Genomic DNA, 13715 nt, shown 5'->3' with positions numbered 1-13715 from the left:
ATACAAATGATATATTTTTATTGATTAATGACGGTAATAATTTAAAGCACATTCTGACCACCTCTGAGCCTCTACTAGAGGGAACGCTTGAGAAACCCTCCAGAGGGTACTAGCCAGACATCTTGGAATAAGTGGCAGTACCCACACTTTATTTCCATCGCACATGACTACCAATCCTGGTGTACAACTTTATAATGCGTGTTGGATTGAGGCTGGGAGAATTTAAGAAACCTGCACCGTTCTAAATGCCATGCCTTGAGATGAAATCGAACTGACCACCTCTGGAATGCTGCAAGTCCTGTGTCTTAACCATTGCAACACTATGGCAGCATTCCCACACCGTCCAATTAGCACGGTTGGCTACGTACGGTGCGAAAGAAGTTCGACATACAGTACAAACATACATCCAGATTGTATGAACAATTAAAAAAAATTACATTTAACCACCCAGTTCGTATCGGGCTTTTTTAGTAAAAAAAAATGTGGGCTCGCGAATACGAAAGCCAGATCCGGTCAAATCCCTCGGGACTCGGTGAGAGTTCCGCCCCCCACCTTGAGACAGTGGGGGCCCATTTTGAGCGAGGGACGTCACGTGTGACGCGTGCTCCCGTCCCGCATGCCCGTGCGGCTGCTCGCGCCGCCAGGCTCTCATGAAGGACACAGTTTCGGCGCTGCACGAGCTGCTTGTCGAGATCCTCCGCAGGGACCTCACCCCCGGTGGCCTGCAGACCGTCTTCAAGGTACGCAGTCGACGGGGCTCCGCTCATTACCGCCGCGAGCGGGGGGGTTGGGAAATGGGTGCTCGTTAATTATCAGCGATTCGTCGGTGTGCGGGGGGGGCCGCTTTGTGTACGCTCGAGATGGGACTATGTGAGCCCCCCCATTCCCCCCCCCCCCCCCGCGCACTCGGTGGTGGCAGACGGAACCAATAAGGGTCTTATTAGAGTGCAGCGCGCGCTGGTAACGAGACCGAAGCGTTGCGTTAGATGACGCCCGTGTCACACGTGGCAGGAGTGTTCGGTGTACGTCTGGCGTCCTGCCTTTCCGTTGTGAGGATTCTTCGCAAATAACGTTACGTGAGCGCGGCTCGAGAGGGATCATGAAGACCTTTGTAACGTGTCTGGGTTTCGCTGGGATTCACGCTGGCCCGAGTCTTGGTCACCTGCCAGGGCACGGTGCTTATGATGAACACACAACAGCAACTGGTCATGATGCCAAGTCAAAAGTGTCTGTCTGCTCACATGAGTAATTGTATTGGCTGTTAAATTTTCGTCGGCCGTCCATATCAGGGGCGAATCTCTCCTATAACAGAATCGAAACACGAAAAATCTAAGTTACTAATTTGATGCGAAAATGTTTGAACGGTTTGTTGTACTGTTTATTGCATTGCTCTCAAACGAATTGGAAAAAAACGAGTGTTGGGGGGGGGGGGAAGGAAATCACTTTTTACCACTAACATCAGCCACCATGACAAACAAACCCGATTGCTGAGCAAAATTGCGAAGCGGTCGTGGTGAAACTGCTTGTGCGCTCGGTTCCCTGGCTCTTTACCGTGTGCGCCGTGCGTCTCTCCCGTGCGCGTAGCAAGTCGATGGCTGGATCGAGTCGGTCCGCGACCACGAGCGGGAGCGAGCGCTCTTCACCGTACACGCCCTGCTGCGCTGCTACTACAGCGGCGTCCGCGTCACGGTGAGCGCCGTCCCGCGGTGGCCTATGCCGACCATCGCCCGGGCGCACGGCAAATGTGCCATCGGAGTCGATCCTAAACCCTCGTTCAAGTCGCCCTCCTGCCCCTTGTTCGCCCCGCGTCACGTTCGGTTGTGCGGCGGTTGCGCACACTCACTGTGCCGTGAACCCGGCGGCGACCTGAGTTTCTATTAACCATCACCGCTGACGTCGGTTGTGAGTGATATCCGATCCGGTCCTCATCCCGACCCTCCCCCACCCGACTTCAGCAACCTGCATTGACCCACGTGATGAATTACGGTTTAACGAGCCCTTTGACCAACGTGGCGAGGCCTTCATCCGGGCAGCGTGGCTTGACACGCGCGTCCTGAAATGCCGTGATGAATGGGAACGCATCGATACGCGTCCGTCTGGGCCAACTTTACACGGTTTGTGCGGAATATTTGCCCCCACAGAGCATGGTGTCGCTGAGCAACCTGGGAACGGTGATGGGACGGCTAGTGCCACGCTGCACTGACCCCGTGCTGTCGGTGCGCCGCTGCGCTATTCAGGCCTTGTACGCCATCCTGCGGATCCATCTCAAGTACGAAGGTAAGCGCCTCGCCCCGTCGCGACTGCTGCCGTCGTGAGCGCGAGTTTTTTTTCTCTTCATTGCATTCACGTAGTGGATATGTGCGGCAGCGTGATGGCCGTCCGAATGTGGGAAGTTATAATCGCAGCCCCCAGGGTGTATGCTTACCACTGCTGAGCGTAAAGACGCGTTGTTTAATGATTATCTTAATGAGAATATTGCACTGCCACCCGTGATGTTTCTGATTTTTTTTACACTTTCTAATCATTCGTATTGTCTGCATTTGAGTTTTTTTAACATGCGAAATTGATATTAATTGTTATCCAATGAATTGTCAGGACAAAAGACGTGCAATTATAGTTGCAGAAGGAAAAATACGTGTACACTTGCTTCCTATTTTCTCAGCGTCGAGGTTCACCAAATGACTCACTTTTTATTGCGTAGTGAATGTTTTTTACGCATTTGGTTTCTCATTAAACCTGTGCATATACGGTACCATGAGGAGCTATGAGCAGGAGCCGTTGGGACACGGGTGGAGCACTGCACGGAACGTGCAGTCTTAACGATGGAATTTGTTAGCTGTAACGACTATGAATGTTGTTATGAGGCAATTAAAAAAAAAACTCCCCTTGATTTTCGCATCCATAAATAAGCGACCGATTAAAATCTTATTTTTTTAACGTAAAGTTATATTTCCCAACTCCCAGATGTTTTGTCTCCACACTTTTGTTGAACCGTTGTTCGTTGGGGTCTGGCGAGTGGATGGGCTCACGGCTCAGAGGGCAGAGCGTTCAGATGGCACTGCTGAGATCATGCACTCAAAAACCCCACCAACTTATGTTTGGTTTTGACTTCCCTTTGGCTCAACTCCAGCTCTTAGAATAATATATATTGATTGAATTGTCAATTTGATCAGTGGAACCAGATGTCACTTGACAAGACCTCAGATGCAGCTCTGACGTCCGCTTCCATGGGCCGTTCTCTCTGCATTTGTGGATGGTGAACTTCTTTTGCACCATACATAGCCAACCGTGCTAATCGGAGGTGCGATTAGCGCGGTTGGCCCTCGCACAAAGGTCTCCTCCACCACTCCTACCATGTGGAAACCCGTGTGGCTGTGTGTGCCAGGATTTTCCCCTGACTACAAGGACGATATGGTGGAGGGGATCCTCACTCTGAACCAAAGACTGGAGCAGTTGAACCAGCAAGCACTCCAGCAGGCCGGCTCCGACATCGCCAAGGTAAGCCCGTGACAGTCCTCCGCTTGACGTGGTGTAAGGATTGTCAGTCTGGCTAAAGTTTTCCACCAGTCGCGACATCTCACCAAAAGTATAAAAAATGTTGATTAGCTTTGGCGGTGCTTTGGGATTCATCTCGCTACCACGACCCTGTCCTCAGCTTTCTGTTAACCACACTGTGTGGATGATGAATGGCATGCATTCCCAACTCTCTCTTCGCTTTATCCAATCATGCACTGTTGTGCACACACTGCTGTTCGCTCAATGTCTGTTGCTTTGCGAGTCGTATATGGCAATGAGGTGGTGGTGGTGGTTGCCGAGGTCGTTACTTGATTAAAAGCTAAATTCCATCCAGGTGAGGTTCATGCCATCTCGACAAAAATAGTGTTTTGGAATTTGAATTTTTTGTTGTTGCATATTTTCGTAATATATTTTTATTGTACAATGTTTTATTCTTGAGTTAACATTTTAGTTATGAAAAAAAGCATGTCTTTGGTTTCACCCATTCCTCTCTGGAGAATGCTTGTGCACGTTCGTGATGAATATTGGTACTATTGAACGATCCCTTAGCTTTTAGAAAAGGGTGATTGTGTACGATTTACCGTTGTTTTATTTTAAGCATTGTGGAAAGGTTTTGTGTGGAGATCTCTGACCTTTCCTTCACAACCAACATTATAATGAAAGTGTCATTGCAGCCAAATTGAATACAAATGTATCATGACCCCGTCTGGTAAAAACATTGCTTGTCGTATACCAGAAAGTTCAAGCATCTCGCTCAGCAGGTTATTATTCAGAAATGTCAGTAGGGGGGGATCCAGCACAGTCTAATGTTTCCGAATAATTCGAAGAGCTTACAAAGCTGGCGTACACAGCCATGGTGTAACGATTAGCGCACTGCACTTGCGATCTAGATGTCGCAGGTGCATCCATCTCCCAGCACGTCAGATGAAGCAATGGGCAATTTTGGTAAATTCTCTATCTCTGGGCGCCACGGTGGCGAGATGTTAACTACCTACGCCTGGTGTGCAGGAGGTCGTGGGTTTGATCGCGATCCTGATGCCTGCTGTATATTTGGAGTCTACATGTTTTGGTGGTCGTGTGGATTTTTCTCCGGGTCCTTTAGTTTTTCCCTCCACATTTAGAAATGTGCGTTCGGAGTTTTTGGCTGCTATAAATTTCCACGTGATAAGCCGTTTTGGTGGGCTATCAATTGTGGTCAGGTCGCTTCTAAAACAGAGGTATATAGTTTAGTGGGTCTTACCTGATGACATAAAAATAGTTTTGTGTGCTGTCCACCCAGCAGAATATATGGGTACACAAAAGTACATTTCTCGGCAGGCTGCGTGTGGTGGGGTAAAGTGTGGGTACTCGCGCCTCTTCAGAGATGTCTGGCAAGGATGAAAGGATAGGCCAAAATACCCTATACAAGGGCCCTCTAGAGATCTTTCTCATTGAGGCCCTCCACACAGCATGGGCATGTACCGGCAATTGCACATCCACACCTTCACCGCCTTGCGTCATCACGAGAAACATAACATTGCTGAAACCCTGCCACTTATTGAGCGAGCGGTGCTTGTGCGCCTTGCCTTCCCCCCCCCGCCCCCCTGCAGGTGCTGGGCAAGCGCGTGCCACAGGACCAGCTGGTGCCGCTGCTTACGGCACTGCTCAGCAGCCTGGGTGACCACCAGGTCAGCTCGGCCACGGGGGCCAGCGTCGTGCTCAACGGCCTCATCCGCACGCGGGGGGCGGTCCTGGTCGATCAGGTGGGTTCGGCGCGGTCCCTCACCCGGGCCGCTCGCCGTGTGTCCCCGCGTTTAATTATCCCTCCCGAGCCGCTTGTGGCATGCGCGCGTGCGGGCTGCTGCAGTGCCTCTGCCTGGTCAGTACCTGGAGCCTATGGGGCCAGGTGTCTGTTCTGGATGAGCCGACCCAATCCTCACAACCACCCTGTTTTGCCATGTCCCCTCTCCCGTGCCAGGTGAGTTGTGGAGGTCGTTAGACGATACTTGACCACGCCGGTTAACGTGGGTCGGTGAAGGTGGGGTGATGTCGGAGTGTAGAAGTACAGCACTACAACAATGGATTGTGCTGCACTACCTTCTATTGCCCATCTCATAGCCCCATTGCCTGTAACGCCTATCATGCATGGTGGTTGCCCATCCAGGCACTGTCCATGCCTGTCCAGGCTCATCTCGGTTTAACATAAAAATAGCGACAATTTTTATGGCACTCATTACAGGGGGTGCCGATAAGCCCTTAATACATGTTGGGATTGAGCATGATGACTTTAGATATAATTTGCCACTGATGTTATCTGTGACCGGGAATTTAACTCAGGTCGCTGGGTTCATTGCACAGTGGGCCACCACTCTCCTCCTTAAAATGATACAGTGTGCATTTATAATGGATGATGTATTGTCCCTCAGCTCTTGCCCAATCAGATTATCTTACCAGCAGTCAAGCATGAAGCATGCTATCACTTCTCTGGAGTGTTTATAGGTTTGCTAGATTTTTGTTATGGAAAGTTATTATTTTTAATTGGATAATTTAAAATTTTCGACAAATTATGCGGATGCTTACCACCAATTGGGTGATAATGAAATGTCAGAATTTGATGGGTTGCGAGTCGTGACATGTTGGAATATTTGGCTACTTTTGTGGCTGTTTGCCTGTTTCAATGCAATAAAAGCGATCACAGTTTAACTTTCTGATGCAGTTAATGCTTTAAAGTAAAAGCAAATAATTGACATGGAGAGGCTTCTTCTTTCTCGGGATTAAAATCCATCACAATACACGTCACTCAAAATCCTTTGTTTTATATATTTTAACGTCAAGTTTTGAAGCGTGTGTGAGGGCATCCGAATGCAATATGGGGCCGTGTGTGTATTGAGAAATTAACATTTTTACCTTATTCAGTTTTTTTGTTTTTTTTTACTCTCCCAATTAAATTTTTGCTTTGGCTTTTATGTCCTGAAACGTGGTGAGCGCGGTTTCGTTTGTGGCTGTGCTTGAGCTGTCATTTGTGGCCATGCCGCTTTTAAAAAATAAGTTAATACTTCAGTGGGCTTTGCCCGGTAGGATGGGGATTGCTTAGTTTTATTTGTATGTGTTTGGGTGATTTGTTTACCTTTCTTGTACTTTGCACACATGTCGTTGTTTGTTGTATTGTTTGTTGTTGTAATGTTCTTAACCGCCCCTACTGGACATCTGTGAAAAATAACTTTATAGCTCATCGGATTCATCCAGTATAAATACATATTCTGTTTCTAATATATTAGTGACTTTGAGGATACGTTTGTGGCTGTGTTTGTGGCCATGTTTGTGGGTGTGCACGAGCACGCATTTGTGGCTGTCGTGTTTTGTTGCCGTCGCGTTTGTGGCCACCGTGTTTGAGTCGAGGTCACGACGGCGGTTGTTTACGCGACTGTGTTTGCGCATGGTGCGCGCGCACTGGGCGCAGGTTGGCAGCATGCTGGCGATGCTGCACCTCCACCTGCAGCAGGTGTCAGCCGAGCCCGTGCGCCACGGGGCCCTGCAGGCCGCACAGCTGTTGGCGCAGCACCACCTGCAAGCCGCGATCGCCGTCCTGCTCACCTACCCCCTGCCCTATGACGAGTGCGTTGCATGGCACACGCACGTCAAGTGACACGCACACGCACGTCAAGTGACACGCACACGCACGTCAAGTGACACGCACACGCACGTCAAGTGACACGCACACGCACGTCAAGTGACACGCACACGCACGTCAAGTGACACGCACACGCACGTCAAGTGACCTGTCAATTGCCACGCACTTCGAGCGACGTGCCCAGTGATACGCGTGTCAGGCGACGCACACGTCCTGCGACGCACGCGTCACGTGACGCACCACTCTGTGTGTGTAGAGCCGGGCCCACACCTGAGCGAATAGTTGAGTAACCAAATCGCCCTCGAAATCGCACGACTGAATTGGCTGCCTCTGCTTACTCGGTCGCATGTGGCTCGTATGTCACAGATGTCAAGTGACACACGCACGCTACATGGCTCGCACGCACACGTCAAGTGGCACATGTCACATGCCGCACACACATGTCAAATGACACACACCAGCATTACGTGACATACACAACTTACATGCCACACACACAAACACGGCAAGTTCTGATGTCGCTCGAAGCGCAATGTGCTACTCCTTCTCCGCCACGTTACATGCCACTCGCACAAAGGCGTCACACACAAGTCAAGTGATACATGCACATGCCACGTGTCACATTACACACATCACACTGTACATACACATCACGTGCCACACACGCGCGCGCCACATGTCACGCCACATGCCACACACGCACGTCACGTGCCACACGTACATGCATGCCTTGCTGTCACACCTGTCGCCCGCTCATGCGCAGAGTTTTGGTTTGCGTCGTCCCGTTCATCATCGAGCTTTTAATAGGGCAGCTCAAGCAGCAGGAGGATCGGGAGATCTGGTTTCGCTCAAATCCCCCCTAAGCATCAAACGTGAGGATCCAGTGATCCAGGAGGTCGGGTGCCCTGAATGTTCGCTTGCTATAACCCTCTCAGCCCTGACTACTGCAGTTATTGTTTATTTTTATTAACTTATTTTTGTTGTTGCCCCCTCTTCACAATGCTGCTTGCTTATGGATTCATGAAACTAGGAAGCATAGCTTTGGGAGCAAAGAAGTACAGAAGAGCAATCTAATTTGTTGCACTGCCTCCACTGCCTCCACCTACCCCTGCAGCTAATGACGGCCTGTTTGTGCGTGGTGATTTCCCGTCCAAGCACTGTGTATACTCAGCCCTGCTTAGCTTTCAAGGTTTGATAAGATCACGCACACTTCGGTGCCTGTGAACACTGTACAGTCACGAGAATAACTTTCTTCGGTCACCCGAGCACAATAAACTGTCAACACAAATATCAACTAATTAAATATTTGTATTGCTCAGCGCTGTTTTGTTTCACCAGCATGTGTCGGGATGTGTTTATTCTGCGGGCGGCCGTGCGTACGACTTGGCAAGTAACCGCTTGGGGTTGCAACCTGGTGAGGCAACAAATAAACCTAATTATATCATTGGAAAAGAACATCCCACAACACCAGAAGCGGGGACCACTGCATGTGAATGCTTTGTTCTGAATTGTTTGCTATTACGATTACAGAAGTATTACTATGCGTTTGCCACAAAATTGAGACGTTTAATGTCCCGCAAAGACTTCGAGATTTCCGAGAACCAGCTAACCTTGAAAAGACGACGGTGTTCCTGGGAAAGCCAGGGATGGTGGCAACCTTCAGTGGCTGCTTCTCTCTCTGTAATGCGTTGATCTGACGAGATTGTGCCCTGGTTGGCGTCCGCGCAGGCACGTCCAGGAGCTGTGGCGCTGCCTGGGATCGGATCCTGCTACCATTGCCAAGATCTTCTCCAACTTCATTGAAGCTCTGAGTCGGCAGCTGCCCTACCAGGAGAAGCCTGACCCTCGGAACAAGAAGCTGTCACTGCGATTCGCCACACTGCCGTCGCTAGCGGTGAGCGGGGAGCCAGTGGATGAGTGGGAGGGGTGGCGTGCCGCTTTTGCCTCTCAACTAGGGTTGCCACCTGTCCTGGTTTTCCCACGATCGTCCTCTTGTTGAGGTGGCTGTTCCTTGGAAATCTGTAGGTCTTGCCAGGACCTTAAACGTGCCAGTTTTTGTCAGCTGTGTAATGATCAACCGCTCAAAGCAATGCATTAAAATGCGGTTATCCCCTGTTATGCTGTTGCGAGATCTTATTCCTAATGATATATATTTTTTGTAGCTCGGAGGTAGCAACCCTCGCCGTAAACCTCGCAATGACCCAGTGTCGGCTCTGCGCATTGTTAACCGAAAAAATAACGTCTGTGACCACGTCAGTTTAACTCCTTTTAACGTTAATCCACTTATTGTGCATTTTTCGAAAAGAGACTTCCTGCTGAGCTCGATGGCCTTCTATTTGCAGCCAAAGTGGCGCCCCGCCGGGCCTCGGAGCCGTCCCCGCCATCAGCCTAAGCCTTTGCCGTCTCTAGCCAACCGTGCCCGTTTGTGCGCGCGCACGTGCGTTTGTGTCTGCGGTCGTGTCTCAGATAACGTGCGCGATAAAGGGCGTGCTCGCGATCCCCGAGTGCGCGGCCGTCATGGGCGGCGTCTACCCGCAGCTGTTCGCCACCCTCCTCGTGCGCCTGGGCTCCTCCGTTGGCCTGCAGCTGCCCAAGGAGCTCACGGCGAACCAGAAGTCCAATGGGCTGCCCAGGGTGGCCAAGCCAATGGACGCCTGCCAGTACGTGGGTGACCGGGGGTGGCCGGTGGGGATATCAACGTGGCCTGGCGACAGCGAGAGAAAATACCAACTTGTCTTTTTAATCTCTAGAAAATTAACAATCCATTTTGCAATGTAGATTTTAAAAAGATATATATATAGTGTAACTGGTATTGTCCAAAACATCCACATGCTGAAAATGTTTCTTTAAATTACTCAAATTGGGTAACATGACCCTCGACTGCAAAAACGTGGCAGGACCCTCCTGAAAAATAGCTTCTTTTGGCACAGCGACACTTTCCTGGGTAATCGCGCGTAAATATCTGTAAGTAAAACAATAAATATGTCCACATGTTGACCGTTGCGTTATGGCAATGCCTGGTTGTTAGAGTTTTGCTGTGCGGCTATGTTGTGGGCAGCAGTGCGGTAAAATGCATTGTACTGGACTGGATTATGCTCCCATGAGGTATGCTGCCCATCTTCACCAACTCGTACTGACCAGCGTGGTGAAGTATGGCCGAATAATACCCATGTCATGGGGAGGCCCTCGTCAAGCAGAGGATTGACAAAATGGCTGTAAATGTGCAATACATCCATTTAATTTCACTGCCAGTAGATGCTGGGTTTACAGTTCACATTTTGTTTTTTGTAAGTTATTATTTATTTGGTTAAATGTTTTTTCACGCAAATCAAAATTAATATATTTATCTCCCTCTGCCAGGCCCTTTCCGCAAAGACATTGACAATTATGGCCTTCCATTTATCTCTGTCCATGATATTACTTGAGAACTTTTGCATAGATACCCTAAGTTGCATCAAATTGTTAAAATTGCTCTTGTATTTAATTTGCTGGTTATGTATATACATCCTTGAAAATAAATGTATCCTCATTAACGGGATACAAGTGGATGCAGAAATGAACTGCCCGTGATAGATTCAATCCAATTAAATGGAGTTTTAATCAGGACATTACTATGTTAACAAGGTGTAAATCACGGCACACAACTTCAGTAGCGCGTGTTGAGGAGAAATAATTCCATTTTACAAAACGGTTTAAATGAATACAAACAGGGCAATTTCGATTTGAATAGGTGTGAAGTAACGTTCCATACATGTTAATGGAGACCCAGTGACACGTGTTATATTTTTGATACATTTTTACATCATGAGAAGGCAGAGTTTTTTTATATTGATCTTTTCTTTCACATTTTAAAACCCTTTTAATGTTTTCCCTTTAAAAAAAAATACACGTTTTCGTTTTTTCCCCAATTTTATCCCAATCCATTTGGATCTCTTGCAGAGCAGTACAAAAAAAAATCACTGTCGGGAACAGTCCACTGAAGTGGATACTGCAGTGCTGCGTCAGAGATCCCTTCAAGTGACCTCTGGTGCACATAGTCAGGGGCATCCGATCAGCCACTACGAGCAATGTTCATCGTGATGTGCCATCGTGCACAGCCGTCTACGAGACAACGCACGTGCCGCCACTGTTACCAGGGCTGAAGCCGACACGGTACTTGACCTTGCCGCACTGCAGGTGCAGCATCGAAGCCCTGGAGTTGATGCTGAGCCGCGCCGGCAATGCCGACGTGGTGCAGGCAATGGAGAGCGAGCAGGAATGGGAGCTCATTATCGACGAGGAGAGGCACCACCAGGGGGTGGCTTCCCTGGCACGGTGAGTACCCCGGGGAGGTGGGTGGCTGGGTGAGTTGGTGGGCGACTGTACGAGTAGGTTGGCGGGCAGGTGGATGGCTAGGTGGCTGGTTGGTTGGATAGCTCGTTGAGTGGGTGGCTGGGTGAGTAGTTGGATGACTGAGTAATTGGGTGGCTGGATAGCTTAGTGGCTTGGTGGGTGGTTGGGTGAATTAGTTGGGTGGCTTTGGGAGTAGGTGGGTGATTCGGTGGCTGGGTGAGTGCCACACGAGACTGTGAGGCACATAACTGTGAAGCAGAGGACAGCAGTGCTGGTCATTAGGAGAACTGGAGCTGTCTCCCGTTTCCACATTCTAGAGAGCGTATTGTGCAGCAGATGGGCAGCTTTCAATGACATGCATGGGCCTTCCGTGACAATACCAGCTGTCTTAACAATTCAAGCTGGACACTTAATACTGCAGTTGCCAGCAGCTGTGTATTAGTGAATTATATTTAGTGGTCTTTATCATATTGTCTTTGTGTATATATGTGATGCCAAATTTGTGCTCGCTAACAGCATTCGGCCCAGCAGTCTGATAAGGGCTTGGGCGGTGGACCGTTTTGGCGCGTGCGCGCGTGTGTGTGTGCGTGTGTGCGTGTGTGCGGTTAGCGCGCTGCGCTACCAATCCAGCGACCCGAGTTCGATTCCCGCTCACGGCCAACATCAGTGACGATGATCTGAACCAGTCCCGGGCCTCCCCTAGGTCGACTCAGCCTCAAATGAGTACCTGGTGTGGTGTGTAGTAAACATCGTCACTAGGGAGACAAAGGCGGTCGGGCGTGGTGCTGGCCACCCACCCCCTCGTGTGCCGTGCCGGCCTTCATAGGTGCTCGCTAACAGCACTTGCCCCTATAGTCTGTTAAGGCTATACGGGGGATCTTTATCTTTGTGTGTGTGCGTGTGTGTGTGTGTGTGCGTGTGTGTGTGTGCGTGTGTGTGCATGCGTGTTTGCGTGCGTGATCAGTGCAATGGCCATGTACGCGGGGCCTCGCCTCACACTCATCACCGAGAGCCTGGCGCCCGTCCTCTCCAGCGTCTACGACCGTCAGCGGATCACGGTGGTGGCCTTCTTCGCAGAGGTGCCGTCACCGCCAGTCTCCATCAAACCACGGCGTGCTCGCCAAGCCAACAGAGGCTCCTTATTAACTGCAGCCGGTCGCAGCAGCATGGCCCCGCCAGAGAGACAGCTCCTGTCCATTGCCTGTAGTCTTGACCCAAATAGCTTCATTCTAAAGGTGAAGGTGCAGCGCTGCAAATGTCCTGCCCATGTCACTGTTGGTGGAAGGGCTACTAGAGCGGTGCTGTTTCTCAACCTTTATCATTCCACGGCACCCTTTTGAGCTTGCTCGATCTTGACGATACACGCCGCTTGTAGGTGGCTGTTTACCCAACTGCGCACGAGCGACCGAGGGAGTTCAGAGGGCTGGGGAAGGGGAGCTTGATTGGCCACCGACCGACATGGCGAGTTCGTCTCTTGTTGGCGTGCGAACAGCGAGGTCCCTACTCTCCTACAGTTCGGAAAATACCGCGGTGCACCTGGGACTTCTCTGTGAGGCACTCCTCTCTAGAGGTGATTTTAGGGTCTTCCACGCTGGCCCAAACCTCTCTCTAGAGATGGAAGTTACCACACTTTACCCCACCACATGGGGCCTGCAGATCGGATCGAATAACTTCTATATATAGAAGCAAATGTATGAAATTTACTCGGAGGTGGCTGAATGCGTCTGAGGTCGGCGCACGGAGCCAGCAATGCCGAGACCCTGAATTTGAATCTGGGCAACTGCCCATGATTCAACTGGATTTTTAAGTGAAGTGAGTTAATGGTCCCAGTTGGGCCACAAATGATTGCACAAAAATAACATGATTACATTTTTTTTTTCTTCTTTATTTGGTTTTTACAGCTTTCAGATGTAACAATTTTGGCTTGCTTGAAATGTGATGACCAATTTTTTCAGGCCATAAAAAAGGTGACTTCCGAAGAAGTTTTGTGACTCCATCTTCTCGCCCTGTTTTCTCTCGCTGGATGGTGCACTGCTAGCTGCATAGCTCCAAGTAGATTTAGTTTCCTCTTATGACTTAAATGCCTGCGACATAATTGAAATGTATTTGTGAATAAGCAAAAAGAAAATAACAGATATTAAAAATCTCCTTCATTTTGGGATGCCCGTCATATTACCAACACTGCATAGCTCAACACATGGCTCGCTACTTCACATTTGTTTTTGGGTTTGGCCACGTGACATTCACCCTCCACCAC

At 49.6% G+C, this 13715-nt stretch overlaps 1 protein-coding gene across 5 annotated transcripts in view; it reads left to right on the top strand.

The window, feature by feature from the left end:
* MROH1 (maestro heat like repeat family member 1) overlaps positions 1 to 13715 on the top strand; it is a 73654-nt gene that overhangs the window by 46460 nt on the left and 13479 nt on the right. For all 5 annotated transcript variants that reach the window (XM_078875678.1, XM_078875675.1, XM_078875674.1 and 2 more), the window contains 10 exons: positions 645 to 740; positions 1585 to 1689; positions 2142 to 2277; positions 3386 to 3498; positions 5106 to 5258; positions 6956 to 7110; positions 8855 to 9020; positions 9593 to 9786; positions 11303 to 11440; positions 12423 to 12537. In XM_078875678.1, coding sequence (XP_078731804.1) covers positions 645 to 740; positions 1585 to 1689; positions 2142 to 2277; positions 3386 to 3498; positions 5106 to 5258; positions 6956 to 7110; positions 8855 to 9020; positions 9593 to 9786; positions 11303 to 11440; positions 12423 to 12537 — 1371 coding nt within the window. The remainder of the gene's footprint in view (positions 1 to 644; positions 741 to 1584; positions 1690 to 2141; positions 2278 to 3385; positions 3499 to 5105; positions 5259 to 6955; positions 7111 to 8854; positions 9021 to 9592; positions 9787 to 11302; positions 11441 to 12422; positions 12538 to 13715) is intronic.

This window comes from Lampetra fluviatilis, chromosome 42 (genome assembly GCF_964198595.1).
Source record: "Lampetra fluviatilis chromosome 42, kcLamFluv1.1, whole genome shotgun sequence".
Taxonomy (NCBI): Eukaryota; Metazoa; Chordata; class Hyperoartia; order Petromyzontiformes; family Petromyzontidae; genus Lampetra; species Lampetra fluviatilis.
The sequence above is the reverse complement of the archived record's forward strand: the minus strand, read 5'-3'. Positions and strand labels throughout refer to the sequence as shown.